This window comes from Cynocephalus volans, chromosome 4 (genome assembly GCF_027409185.1).
Source record: "Cynocephalus volans isolate mCynVol1 chromosome 4, mCynVol1.pri, whole genome shotgun sequence".
Lineage (NCBI taxonomy): Eukaryota > Metazoa > Chordata > Mammalia > Dermoptera > Cynocephalidae > Cynocephalus > Cynocephalus volans.
Window position 1 is genome coordinate 100,420,413 of NC_084463.1, and position 13,650 is coordinate 100,434,062.

Below are 13,650 nucleotides of genomic sequence, written 5' to 3' on the forward strand. Positions count from 1 at the left end.
TTTCCTGTATTTGGTATTATTTCCTTAGAACTTGGAACCCTAGAAGTGCAATTTCTGTGTCAAATGGTATAAATATCTTTTATTATTCAATCGCATTGCTAAATTACTTTCCAAAAGAGTGCTATTCATTTACAATGCCACCAACAATGTTTGTAAAGTGTCTGTTTCTGGTACCTTAGCTAACACTGAGAATTTATTTCAAAAAACATTATTTGATATGTAATAAATGATACCTATGAATCAAATCTGATTATGAGTGAGGATGAATGTTTTCCACATCTGTTCTCGTGGAGTATACTAACATTTATAAAGCAAATGTATTTCACAGGGCCTAGTTTCCAAAGCCCTGTAGTTTCAGGTATAACCTAACTTTTAAAATTACATATAGAAATGTTAAGCTTTCAAAAGACAGGAAACTTTCCCCAGGCTAAAGTCTCTGTTGAAGATAAAGAATTGTAACACAGCAGAATTGCTGGCTCAAGGACAGACGTCCTTGGTGCAGGTTAACCTTACTTGTTATGTAAGCATACTAAGGAAACTGCTGTAGGGAAAGAAAATGTTTGCTAAGAACAAGATTTTGTTGGTGGATCAACTTAACCTCTTGCAAATTGCATTATGGAATGTCACTTTGTTATTTCACTGATGTTACCAGTTTCTATTGTTAAACTATACTTAGCTATAACTCCACCTATGTTCTTTTTCTATAACTTTCTGGCCTGGAGAATAAATACTGAGACAGAACCCCAGTTCAGGGTTAATTTCCCAAGGAGGAATGCCTCTCTCTTGAGGGTTCCAGGAAATCAACCCCTTCAGGGTATCTCACTGCTCAGAATAAATTGGCTTTGAGTAATCCTTTTTGCATCTCCGTCACCCCATGTGAGGCAAAGCAACATATTCTCTCTCTTTCTGTCCTTTGGCCTGTGTTTCCTAGAGTTTGAGATTTTTCTGACCATGTTATACAACTTATTTATGTATCAGTGATATGTAAATGACTCACTGTCATTTGATAAAGCTTTCAGAATAGTTATACTTTTCTGCTTTCTTAAACAGAATACAGTGAACAAAATTTAACCTTTCTTAATTGTTCAGGAATGGCATTAACTTATTCAAGGAATAAATATTGAGCAACAACTCCATGACATGCCCTGTGTGCTAGATATATGAGAGTGAATAAGGCAGAGTCCCTGCACTCAAGGATCTCATGATCTAGCAACATAAATACCAATCACAGCTGTTCATTTCTTCCCCTCAGTATACTTCTCATATTATGCTAGTGCCTTTTTGCTTACCTTTTACTGCCTTGTTTTATCAATTATTACTGGATGAAGGCCTGAGGGAAATTCTGTCTCCATGATTATAAGGTGCTTTGTCTTACTCATGCTGTTTGCCATAGATGCCATTTGCCATAGGTGCCATTTGCCATAACTGCCTTCTGGATCCACGGACATGTTCCAATCCTACAGAAATTCTGACCTCTGGAGTCAAGTCAATTACTAAAGTACTAACTCCTGTGTAGTCATTTTTATTTTCAAAGCACCATTAAATATAAACTCATTCAGTGGACTGGTACACTGTTGGGAATAACAACAAAAATTTAGCTAGCCAAAGTCCAAGCTATTAAACTGAGCAGTAGGGAATTCCCTGTCATTTAAGTAAACCAGGTAAGCTACTGGGATATAATGATCTATCCATAAAGGAGTGGGATTGCTAGTAGGTATTTTAGAAAAAAGGAATTGAGAGATCAAATACATTTGAAAGACAAAGTTAAAATTAAATCTATTTTGAACATCATCGCAGAGCCTTTAATAATATACTCTTATGTAGGATGAATTTCCAAGAGAGATAAGAATATTGTATGTGATATTTCTCAAACTCATTTAATCACAAAATCCCTATTTCATTAATTTGTCATGGAATTAGTAAACTGTAGAATACACTGTGGTAAAAGAAGAACTAGAGATATCCTCTACAATGATAACAAATATAACAATGTCAGCAGCTATTTATCAATCACCTCCTATGTGCCAGGCATTTCCTATGTTATTTCATTGCTCCTATCTATGGGATAAAAATATTCAATATCAATACATGTCAACAAATATATTATGATATTTGAATATGGCTTTATAATTTACAAACAGTTCATATTCAATATTTACATAATCTTTAAAGAATCCTTGAAATGTAAGGAGACTGTATTTGGAGAGCAAAGTCTTAAGTGTCTTGTTCAAAGGCTTACGTAGCTTCCTCAAGGCCACATAACCAGTACTGGAAAAATCAGGACTAGAAATCACATCTGACTCCTACTTTGCTGTTCCTTCCCTTAGTGTCAAAAGCAATAGCTATTTCATGAACTAGCACAGACAGTCTAGCCCTACCTAGATCTCTCCTCTCTAAGGACCATGAATGCTCAAATAGGTAATATTAGCTCTGATTTTGCACTGGAGTCCTTGGGAGCTGCTCTAAAGTTCCAAAAATATATTGCAGCTACCTCTGGTCTGCATGTGTAATTCTCATCAAAATTTTACAGAATCTTATGACCCATAATATATTGTCCTTGGAATAAAGTCTTTCCTATTCACAGACCAGTTTTGCCAAATTTCTTCTGAGGCAGAGCCTGAAGTTACTATCCATAGCAAGTTACAATGCAGCTGTGTGAGTGTGACATGCCAATTAACATGGAGGCTCTTTCCTCTCCCCAGTCACACACCTCTTTCCTTCCGTGTCTCCCATATGTTAGATGTCCAGTGACAGTGTGGTAGCTTAGAGCAGAGCCGTGCAAGTTATGGCACATGGGCCATTTCTGGTGCCTCTGACCTTGGTTCAGGGCAACAGAGTACATTTACTACTATAGCTGCTACATTGGGAACAGGCACATGTTGCTGTTATTTGTTCATTCACAAAACACTCCTTGAGCATACAATATATGCCAGGCATAAATAAGCCATGGTCTTTGCCTCTGAAAAAGCTCACAGTCTATTTGAGGAATGTAAATGACTAAAGCTATAATCTGAAATGTGGTTAGTCCAAACTGAGATGTACTCTAAGTATAACATACAACCTGAATTTCAAAGACAGTAAAGAAAGGAATGTAAAATATCTCAATAATTTTATATTGATTACCTGTTGAAATGATATTTTAGATACAATGGGTTAAATAAAATATATATCATTAAAATTAATTTCACCTGTTTCTTTTTATCTATTTACTGTGTCTACTAGAAAATTTAAAATTACATCTATGTCTTGCATTATATTCCTACTGGACAGCATTGGTCTAGAGACATGACAAAACCTGGCACTTATGGACAAATCATACAGCTTATCCTAGAATAAGAGAAAGAAGTAGCAAACAAGACAAGGGTGAATTTATTTAATCATTTAATAACTGCTGGATACGTGCTTTTGTGTCGAAAACTGTTTCAGGCCTTTGGGAAACAAAGAAATAAGACATTATCCCTATCCCTTTTCTCAAAGAATTCATCATCTAATAGGAAAGACAAGAAGTGCTTTTTTCTTTTTTTCTTTTTTTCAAAGATGACTGGTAACAGGATCTTAACGCTTGACTTGATCTTGTCAGTACCACGCTCTCCCAAGTGAGCCACAGGCCGGCCCTCAAGAGGTGCTTTTATACTTAATTCCAATAGTCCCCTCTGCCCGGCACAAAGTGATATGTTCAGAGTCTTCCTTAACTCCACAGCCATCTGGCTCCAGGTGTCTAGTGATGCATTCCCACTTGCTCCCATTTTCTGTTCTTAAGGCTCCCTAGTGGTAAACAGAGGACGTACTGTATGTATACCTGCTTGATACATACAAGAGTTGACTTCATTTTAGACATAGATGTTGCTAGTATCCTCCTCAGCAGTATCTCTTCTCACACCCCAGAGTCCAGGATATTAGGAAGATCTAAAACTGGCAGCATTCACACAAACACATATCCTCAATTCTAGACCAGGGTATCACTGACCAAATATTGTTTACTTCCTAGTAGCTCACAAGTACCATTAAAATATAAAGCACCATTTAAAAAAAGAAGAAACATTTTCCAAATATTTATGAGACAGCTCCATGTGCAAAGTACTACATAGTCTGCTGTATAAGGGAGACAAATAATGTGATAGACATTATCTAAAACACATGAATAAAATATCTACTTACTCTCTATTACTTAGATTACTGAGATATAGACCCCCACTTTTGACAAAGGACAAATTCCACCCCCCTCATCCCAATGCACATATATACAAAATTTTATAAACTGTTTGAAGAATTCATGCACTAAGGCCCACCCCAGTTAAGAACCTCTGGCTTAAAATACAGGTGATCTTGAGCCTACCATGACAAATACTCAGATTTTACTACATCGCTAACTTTCTTACATCAAACAACATGAGTGAGCACAGAGGAAGAGTTAGGCTAGTCAAATTCATCCAGAAGTAAACAATGTGCATTAATCAACTTCTACTATACTTACTGTGAACACAGCCCAGGAAAGAGCAGAATGGCCTCCTCCATGCAGAAGAAGCAGGACTGGACCCTCTGAACCACTCTTGTAAACTCGAAAAGTGTATGAATAGTTAAAGATCATGTGTCTAAATTTTTGCTCACTTAAGTTTTTGATTAAAATAAATTCATAATCATACTGATTAGAAAACTCAGGCAGCACCAACATGCAAAATTACAGACTTCTAAACTCAAGAGAATCTTAAATAGACATTTCTGAGACACCAACCTTCTGCTTTCGAAGCATGGACCCAATATGACCATTCTTTTCAATTAAGAAAAAAAAGTATTCCCTTTGCCCTAATGAAGACAGAATCCTTGGTTTCTTGAAACAAAACCATCCAATTAACTTGAGTCATGAAACCTCCTCCTGAGCTCTTAAGAGATAGATCAGTTTTACATTTTTAATCCTTAATCCCTTCTCCATCATTAGAAAATCATAGCCAAGGAAGATGTTGGCATGGCCTTACAGATAATATTTCATAAAGAACAGGTGGGAAATAAAATGAAATAAACAGCAGGAATAAAAAACATTTTAGAAACTACACACTCTTCTTAGACAACATGACAATCTTGCTAAAGAATAAGCCATTTTGCAAAGGATATATCCTTGCCAGTTTCATTCTCTACTTCTACATCTTCCATGGACTCAAAGTACTGACTCCAAGGAACAGGAGAAAAGTCCCGCTTTCTTCCAGGGCTGAGAAAAAAAAAGAGATGTTTCAAGTAAAAAATAGTTATGCAAAAAAAGATAAAAATCTTGGTCAACAAACGCTAAAAGTAAATCTGAAATGAAAAGAGCAAGCTTATTTTCTATTATATATACAAAGAGTTTATCAGAAAGCATTACAATAAAATGTGTTAAAATAAATTCAAACATAGATTTAAACATAAAAATTTTAGGATTTTAGAAAATTAATTCATAATCACAAATTTCATGTATATACACACCACAAAACCTGCTAGTTCTCTCTTTCCGCTCCCGGCTGTAGGCTCGTTCTTATCCTCTCAACTCACTTTAATATAATTCCTACTACAATCATTCTTGGTCACTATTACTTCTTCGCACCTTTAATCCTTCACATTCCTTCATGTTTCTTTGTCATTTCCAACCAATCAATATACAACCTTCATGGAAAGAAAACTGGCAACATCAATACCTAGAACTCTTAAGGATTTATCTGAAGATTTGCTCACATAGAAGTGAAATGACTTGTCTATTCAATGTAGCATTGTTGGTAATAGAGAAAAGTTGGGAATGACCTAAATAATCATCAACAGGGGACTGACTAAAATAAACTGTGGTGCATAGTGAAATACTATTTAGTTCTAAAAAGAAATTATATATTGATAAAATTCTCTGTATGTATATATTGGATCCCTGCATCAGCGAGCTGCCGAAAAAACAAAAATTCTTTATATATGGATATGTAATAATTCCAAGATACATCGTCAAGTAAAAAGACAAATAAACATGATGTACATGCTGCCACTTGGGTAAAACTGGGAAACATATATAAATTGTTTATTATGTTTAGAATACCTTTGGAAGGATATTGATATAACATTGATAATATCCTGGGAGGGGACGTATGATTGGGAAATGAGAGGGAAATTTTTCAATGTATATCCCTTTCTACCTTTTGATTTTTGACCATGTATTATTAAAAAATATAAAATTATTTTAAAACAAAAATAACCAATAAATGTTTATTTACAACCTATGTCTTCAACCTTGAATGGGACATAGGAAAGAAACCCCTATTTCCACACCTATCCTTCTTCCCAACAAAGGAGGAAATTCAGAATTCCATCAACTGCAAAACATTACCTCCTGCCAGACATCTTCCTGTGTACACCATAGGTTTGAATGGAGAATATCTACAAAGTATAATACAAAGCCCTATTTAAAAACTTAAGTTAACAGAAAAGCACTCCTGACTATAATCCTGGAAAGAATTACAAGAGCAGCAGGGATGTATTCTTTCAACAACAAAGCATTTATTGACTGTCTGCTCTGTTCCAGGCCAGGTGATAGTTCTCAATCTCTGTAACAGTGTAATCACCTGAGGAACTTTAAAAAACACTGTGCTTGGGTCTCACCCCCAGAAATTGATTTAAGTGGTCTGGGGTGTGGTCTGGAGTATAGTATGAGAATTTTTAAAGTTCCCCAAGCTGAAAGACAGAGAAGTGCTAGGAATACAAAGGTAGAGTACATGATTTTGAATGAGACAGGAGTTCAAATTTCTTATAGTTTCTACCATTGCCCTACAATTCCCTACAAGTTCCAAACACTTACAGTATGGTCTTGGTCAAATTATTCAAACTCCTTCTGCCTTGGATTATAGTAACAATAAAATAGTATGTATTTTAAAGAATCTAATATATCTGGCATTTGGTAGTTGCTCAATAAATGAACAATCCTATCTTCTGATAGAAAAAGTGCTTCTGTGGAAGTAAATTGCAACTTCAGCCTGGACTTGTTTTTTTGGTTTTCTGATTGCACTTGAATTCTTACAGGAATACTAAAAGCAAAACTTCTAATTCTACTTAGTCATCAGTCACTCACAAATCCACCTATGCATATACTAATTTGAGTATGACAACCACAACAAGGCATGTCAAACATGTTATAATGGATTCTAAGGATCCATGGATAAATTTTTGATATCTGGACCTAGGATATCATTACAGTAATAGCACTTTACATTTACAATGCACAACGAGTCTTGTACCAAATACTTTTAAATGATTTCATTTAATCCTCACAAAACTTTAAGTTATTTTTACCTCATTTAACAGATGAAAAAACAGATTTAGAGATACAAAGTAACTTGTCCAAGGTCACACAACTAGTAAGTAACAGGGACAAGATTTAAATCCAGTTCAGTCACTTTCTGAAGCTTCTACTCTTTACCCCAATGCTACATTACTTCTTAGATTCTTTTTTTCTCTCACTCTCGCATTTATCTTTCTGAAAAGTAATAAGGCTTTAGTGCACAGTATCAGAGGTTTACTTTTCAGAGTCTAAATATGTCTGATTTTGCCAATGAATGCCACAGAAACTTTCCAAGTTGGCCAGGCATCAGTTAAAGAAAAATTACTTCCCATGTAAACAGAAATTATTCCTAGAACATCCTCCACTTCTAATTTCCTTTGATTTTTGTTTTTTGTTTTTTGGTTTTTTTTTTTTAAAGCTTCCAGAAACTACCCAACTTATACCCACTAAATAAGTAATTCCCATTTGGCTACAAAGTCAATGATTCTACTCTCACAGAGACCATCTAGCATACCCCAACACCTTCTTTGGAACACATAATTGTTTATACAGTCCAAGACTTTAGTTAATTTTACAACCAATATCAGACATTAAATAGGTAGCAAGAACCTTACATTATCTTTATACTCTAGTCAGAACAGAATACTCTGTATTTTAGGGACGTAGTCTTTTTTTAAAAACAGTAGATTCTTATTATTTTATTCTTAGCTACTTTATGGTTATTATAGCCTGTGTAAGCCTTTCTTAGAATTTTTTTAATGAATTACTGACTTTTTTCTCCATAGGGTCATAATAAAAAAAAAATTTTAACTAACGAAAGAACTTTCAAAAGCATAAAGAAGTTACATTTTACTTTAAAAACAAGGATTTCCTCATTCAACAAATATTTACCAAGAACCTATTAAATGCATAAGGCTGGAACTGAGATGGGGGTAATGGAAGACGTTGGGATAATTATAAAGCTTGAGAGACAATGCCTCTGCCCTCAAGAAACTAATATCAAATACATAAATAACAGTGTAAACAGAATTAAATACACTAAGAGGTACACAGCTAGAGATCTGTGAATGTTCAAAGGAGGAAAGAAAAATTACATCCAGCTTGGAGAATAAAGAGAGGCTTAAAAGAAAAAATAACACGTAAGCTAGGTGTTGAAAGACAGAATTTGGACTAATGGAAATAGGGAGTAGTAAGGAAGACATTTCAGGCAGAGAGAAGAGCATGAACAAGGACCCAGTGCAGTGTCTATCATAAGGTACACTGAAAGAAACAAAAATAGCCCACCGGAATGAGGTGGGAATAAGTACAGCAGATTTGAAAACCTAAAAGAAGCTGATACAACTAAAAGTAGATTGTGGAGAAAGAATGATGTTAGATATAATAAAGTGGAGAATACATGTTCTTTTTCTGTTATCTGTGTGTGTGTGATTTTTTTGGAGGTGTCCAAAAGTAAGAGAGTTTGGATGGTATCGTAAAAAGTGAAAAGCCAATAAAACGTGCAGATAAAACAATTTTAGAAAAATCAATCTGGTGAAAGGTACAAAATGAATTTTATTCTGGAAAAAAAATACAATGCATAGCCAGCTGCCAAAAAAACCCAAAAAACATTGCAATAACCTGGCTAGGAAGGGATGGGAATCTTGACTGGCAATTGAATTAAAAAGGAGGAAAACATTGAAAGACCTTTCAAAAGGCAATCAAATTTCAGGAATGTTCAAGACCTGGAGGATGACTGCCAGTAGAATCCAAGTCAATTCTAAACTTCTGAATTAAAAGAGAGATGAATTATTGAGTCCTACAATTTGTAAATAAAAATCTACTTTGGTAAATAACTGTACACTAAATTTTTTATGTCGGATAAAATCTATTTCAAACCTAACAAAATAAACGTATAATTTCTACTACCAGAGGAAGGAATTCAGCAGATTTGACAAGGAGGAAACAAAGCAGTACTGTGAGAGACACAATAGAAATATGGCTTCTGCCTAAATCACACGAATCAAATGTTTTTATAAACAGACCCTTTACTATTACAGACCATGTTCAGAATCTGATGAGCACTATGAACCCTAATCCAGAAAAAAATGCATGCATATATATTTTGCATACAATTCCACTGGCTTCAAGAAACCCACCTATCAATCCCAAATTAAGAACTCTTGGCCTATACTTTGACCTTAACAACCTATTTCCAGCAGAAAGAGAAAAATAAAATAAGGAAGAAAAGAATGTGGTGATACTGCATTCATAATAGTTCCTAAACCTAAATTCCTTTTCCATTTGCTACGAACTAAAGGTTTATTTTCATAATCCCATTCTGCCATTATTAACTGTGTGACCTTGGGCAGGTCACTTAACTTCTGTAAGCCTGAGTTTCTTCATGCTAGATGGTGTTATAGTACCAATTTTATAGGGGCTGTTATGAGAATTAAAGTAGCCCTCTCATCCCTTGGTTACTCTCAAATTAGCCTGTTCTAATTTTATCACAGAACTAATCATTTTCTAAAATTGTTTTATGCCTATGTTTGTTATTATCATCCAGCCACCCCACCTAATTCGCCACTATGTGAGAGTCCTGAGAGAAAAAACGTTCTCCATTTGTTCATCATGTTTTCCCAGAGTGTGACACATCAATGATTCATATCGGTTGACAGTATGAAATGAGCTAATGTGCATAAAGCAATTAGCTTGCTGCCTCAATAAATATTTATTGTTACTATTAGTAAGCGGCTTTGAGGCTAATAAACATAGTCCCCTTTACTTAATCCTGATAATGTTTCCAGGAGAAGGAAATGGGACCAAACTACACTAATCAAGACTCTGGTACAGGTATAAGGATAGACATACAGATATATCAAAAAGAATCAAGAGTCCAGAAATAAACTCACACATTTACAGTCAACTGATTTTCAACAAAGGGGCCAAGACAATTCAATGGGAAAAGGAATAGTCTTTCCAACAAATGATGTTGGGACAACTGGATATCCTCATGCGAAAGTATGAATCTGGACCCCTTCCTCACACCATACACATGGTTAACTCAAAGTGGATCATAAACCTAAATGTAAGAGCTAAAAGTATAAAATTCTGAAAAGAAAACACAGGAGTAAAACTTCATGATCTTGGGTTAGGCAACAACTGCTTAGATACAATACCAAAATCAGAAGTAATAAAAGAAAAGATTAGGACTTGGACTTCATCAAAATTAAAAGCTTTTTACATGTGCAGTTTTTACACTATGGCTATATACAGAGAAACAGTAAATACAGATTCATGGATAACAGCATGTGCTCTGAGGTCAGACTACCTTAGTATAAATTTCATTTCCAATAATTACAAGCTTTGTGACCTTTGGAAAGTTAATCTGCCTCAGTTTCCTCAACCATAAGGTTTGAAAAGTGACTACAAGCAAGCAGATAGTAAGTACTTCACAAATGTTAGTTATTATAGAAATATTGTTTACAGTCAAGCCATTTAGTATACTGATTACATTTTCATTCTTGTACAACTTTTTGCTTTTTTCCAGAATTAATAATTGTCTTTAACTTTGTTTGCTTAGTTTTCTATTAAATGGTCACTAGTTGTTTCCCAAAACCTTTTGATATGCAACAGATGTTAGCAGGTATTTCACAAAACAGAAAACGCAGATAGTCCATAAACATATGACTAATTTCATTAATAATCACAGACACAAACTTTTAATTCATAATAAGGTATCATTTTACAACAATCATACTGACAAAATATAAGCAGCCAGACATTAGCAGGTATTAGCAAAGAAATAAGAAAAACCATTTGTAAAGCAGTAAGGCACATGATAAAATTGAACAGGTGTCATTCAATCTGGTAGTTTCACTTTAAAGAGAAACTGCTAAACACAGGCATCAAGGTACACATACAAGAATGTTCATAAACACATATCCATAAAAGCAAAGAACAAAAGTAAGCTAACTGTGCATTACCAGTGGAATACATGAATTGCGATGTGTATTTAGACAATAGAATATGGCACAGCAGTAAAAATGTATATAAAAGAGTTATAGGCAATAACATGGGTGAATCTGAAAAATATACTTAGAGAAAGAAATAAGCACAGAAAATAATGAATGCAGTATCATTCCATTAATAATAAAGTTCAAAAACAGGCAAAGCGAGTTTTCCAGTCAAGATGGTGGAATAGACGGTCCCCAGCATCACTCTCTCAGACAAATCAACCAATTTACAACTATAAAAAAGCAACAACAGCCAAGGTGGGGCTGCGAGAGCTCAGAGAAAAAGAAGGAGTGCATGAAGGCAGGAGAAGCCACAATGAGAGAAAGAAAAACCACTCCCACCATTTTGTGCTGCAGCCACTTTAAGGCTGGAGCTGCTGAGCGCACAGAGCAGGAGCCAGCAAAAGCTGCAGCTGTGCCCTTCAGATGAAGTTGCTTGGAGGCAGCAGGGGAGAAGAAGGTCTTGGTGGTGCCCAGGCCAGCAAGACCACTAACAGGGTTCCCATGGATCCACATAGGAGCAAGGAGCCACAACAACCGGAAAAAAAGAGCGGCTCAGAGGCCAGTGAGTTATCACAAGGGACCGGCGCACAGCCCGTCTCATGGGAAGTGTTTGCAGCATGGGCGGTGGGGGAGACAGGCCCACCAGGGGAACACTGGGGCACAGCAAGGACAGCTGACTGGCACCCCAATCAGTGAAGGACCACTCAGAGGAGACCGGTCAGGAATACAGAATTGCATGGGGTACAGTTTGATGAAAAAGACTCAGTCCCAAATCAGAGTTTCTACACAACCCAGGTGCACCAGATCTCTGGAGAGCTGGAAGTACCTATAAAGTCAACCATTAAAACCTGAGCTGCACAAAAACCCTTCCCTAGGGAATCAGCAGCAAAGCAGCAATTTAGCTAAACCACACAGCTCAGGTACTGGTCCCCACAGGAAGTTCCCCCATTTTAGAAGTAAGCAAAGGACAAAAAATTAGTTCCGGCCCAGGCACAGTGCCAGCACCTTGAGGCCCCCCTGGGGACCTGAGGCATGGACCTGGGGACTGCCCCCCCCAGCACAACCAGGCACACTGCCAGTGCCAAGGAGCATGCCAAAATCATCACCTCTGTGTGGGTGTCCCACCACAGCCACCACAATAACCACGGCTGCTGCGAAAGTGGCTAGATGCCACAACCACCATGCACATAGTCCACCAGCCACTGGTGTGCACTGACACAAGGAGAGTCATCAGTAGAGATAAAGAAAAGAAGAGGATGTCTCTCTCCACAAAGCTCATTCCAGAGTGACAGAAGCACCTGCTCTACGATAATATTGGGGGACCTGAACACACCTCTCAGCATTGGACAGATCATCTAGGCAACAAATCAACAGAGTAACCATTATTCTTTCAGAAGAAGAGAAGAAATCTAGGGTAATTCGAGGGGGGAGGGGGAAGGGAGAGGGAGATGGGGAGAGATTGGACAAGGGGCATAAAGAATAAGTATGACTGTAATTATATATGCTAGATATTGATTTGATCAATATATGTCAACATTGAACCCAAAAAATAAGTATACTCATGATTCAATTAAAATTAAAAAAAAAAAAACAGGCAAAGCTAAATAATATCCTTTTTTATAGACAGACACATGCATAGGTGGTAAAACTAGGAACTGATTATCATGCAATTCAAGACAGTGTGGGAAGGAGAGGTGGCCTTCAGGAGAGGCAAACAGACCCCTACGGTGCAGATGTTTTACTTCATAAGCTAAATGATGTATACATGGAAGTTTATTTTATTACAATTTTTTTTTTAACTTTTGATTGTTTTGGCAGCTGGCCAATAAGAGGATCTGAACCCTTGACCCTGGTGTTATCAGCACTGCTCTCTAACCAAGTGAGCTAACTGGCCAGCCCCTGAAATTCATTTTATTATTCTTAAACACTTTTTTGTATGTATATTTCACAACTTTAAAATTTAAATAAAGAAACCTTTTAAGAAATTTATAGAACTTCTCTTATACGGTCATTCACATTAAATAATCTACCAGGTCCATTTTTTTACTTGGAAATTTCCATCTCCAGCACCCTCCATTAATCTGTTCCAAATGGGACTGCTTTGCTCTCTGGATATAATGAATTGCTATTTTACCATCACCATAAGAATTCCTCTTGCCTTTTTCCTATGTTAAATCCCTGATTCCCATATACAGTATTTTTCTTGGCACATTCTCGTATTATGATGGAACACATACTCCATTAACTTCCTGAGAAAGGGAGATTAATTTTGAAACTTTGCATATCAGAAAATGTTGTTGCCCCATTTTCACACGATTGACAGTTTGCCTGGATATCGAAATCTTAGGTTGGGGACTGTTTCCATCTATGGTC

General features: G+C 36.2%; 1 protein-coding gene across 1 annotated transcript in view; it reads right to left on the bottom strand.

The window, feature by feature from the left end:
- PPME1 (protein phosphatase methylesterase 1) overlaps positions 1-13,650 on the bottom strand; it is a 67,410-nt gene that overhangs the window by 42,292 nt on the left and 11,468 nt on the right. The window contains exons 2-3 of the mRNA XM_063093481.1: positions 5,109-5,203; positions 4,475-4,566 (exon numbers count right to left, since the gene is read on the bottom strand). Of these exons, the coding sequence (XP_062949551.1) occupies positions 4,475-4,566; positions 5,109-5,203 (187 nt within the window). The remainder of the gene's footprint in view (positions 1-4,474; positions 4,567-5,108; positions 5,204-13,650) is intronic.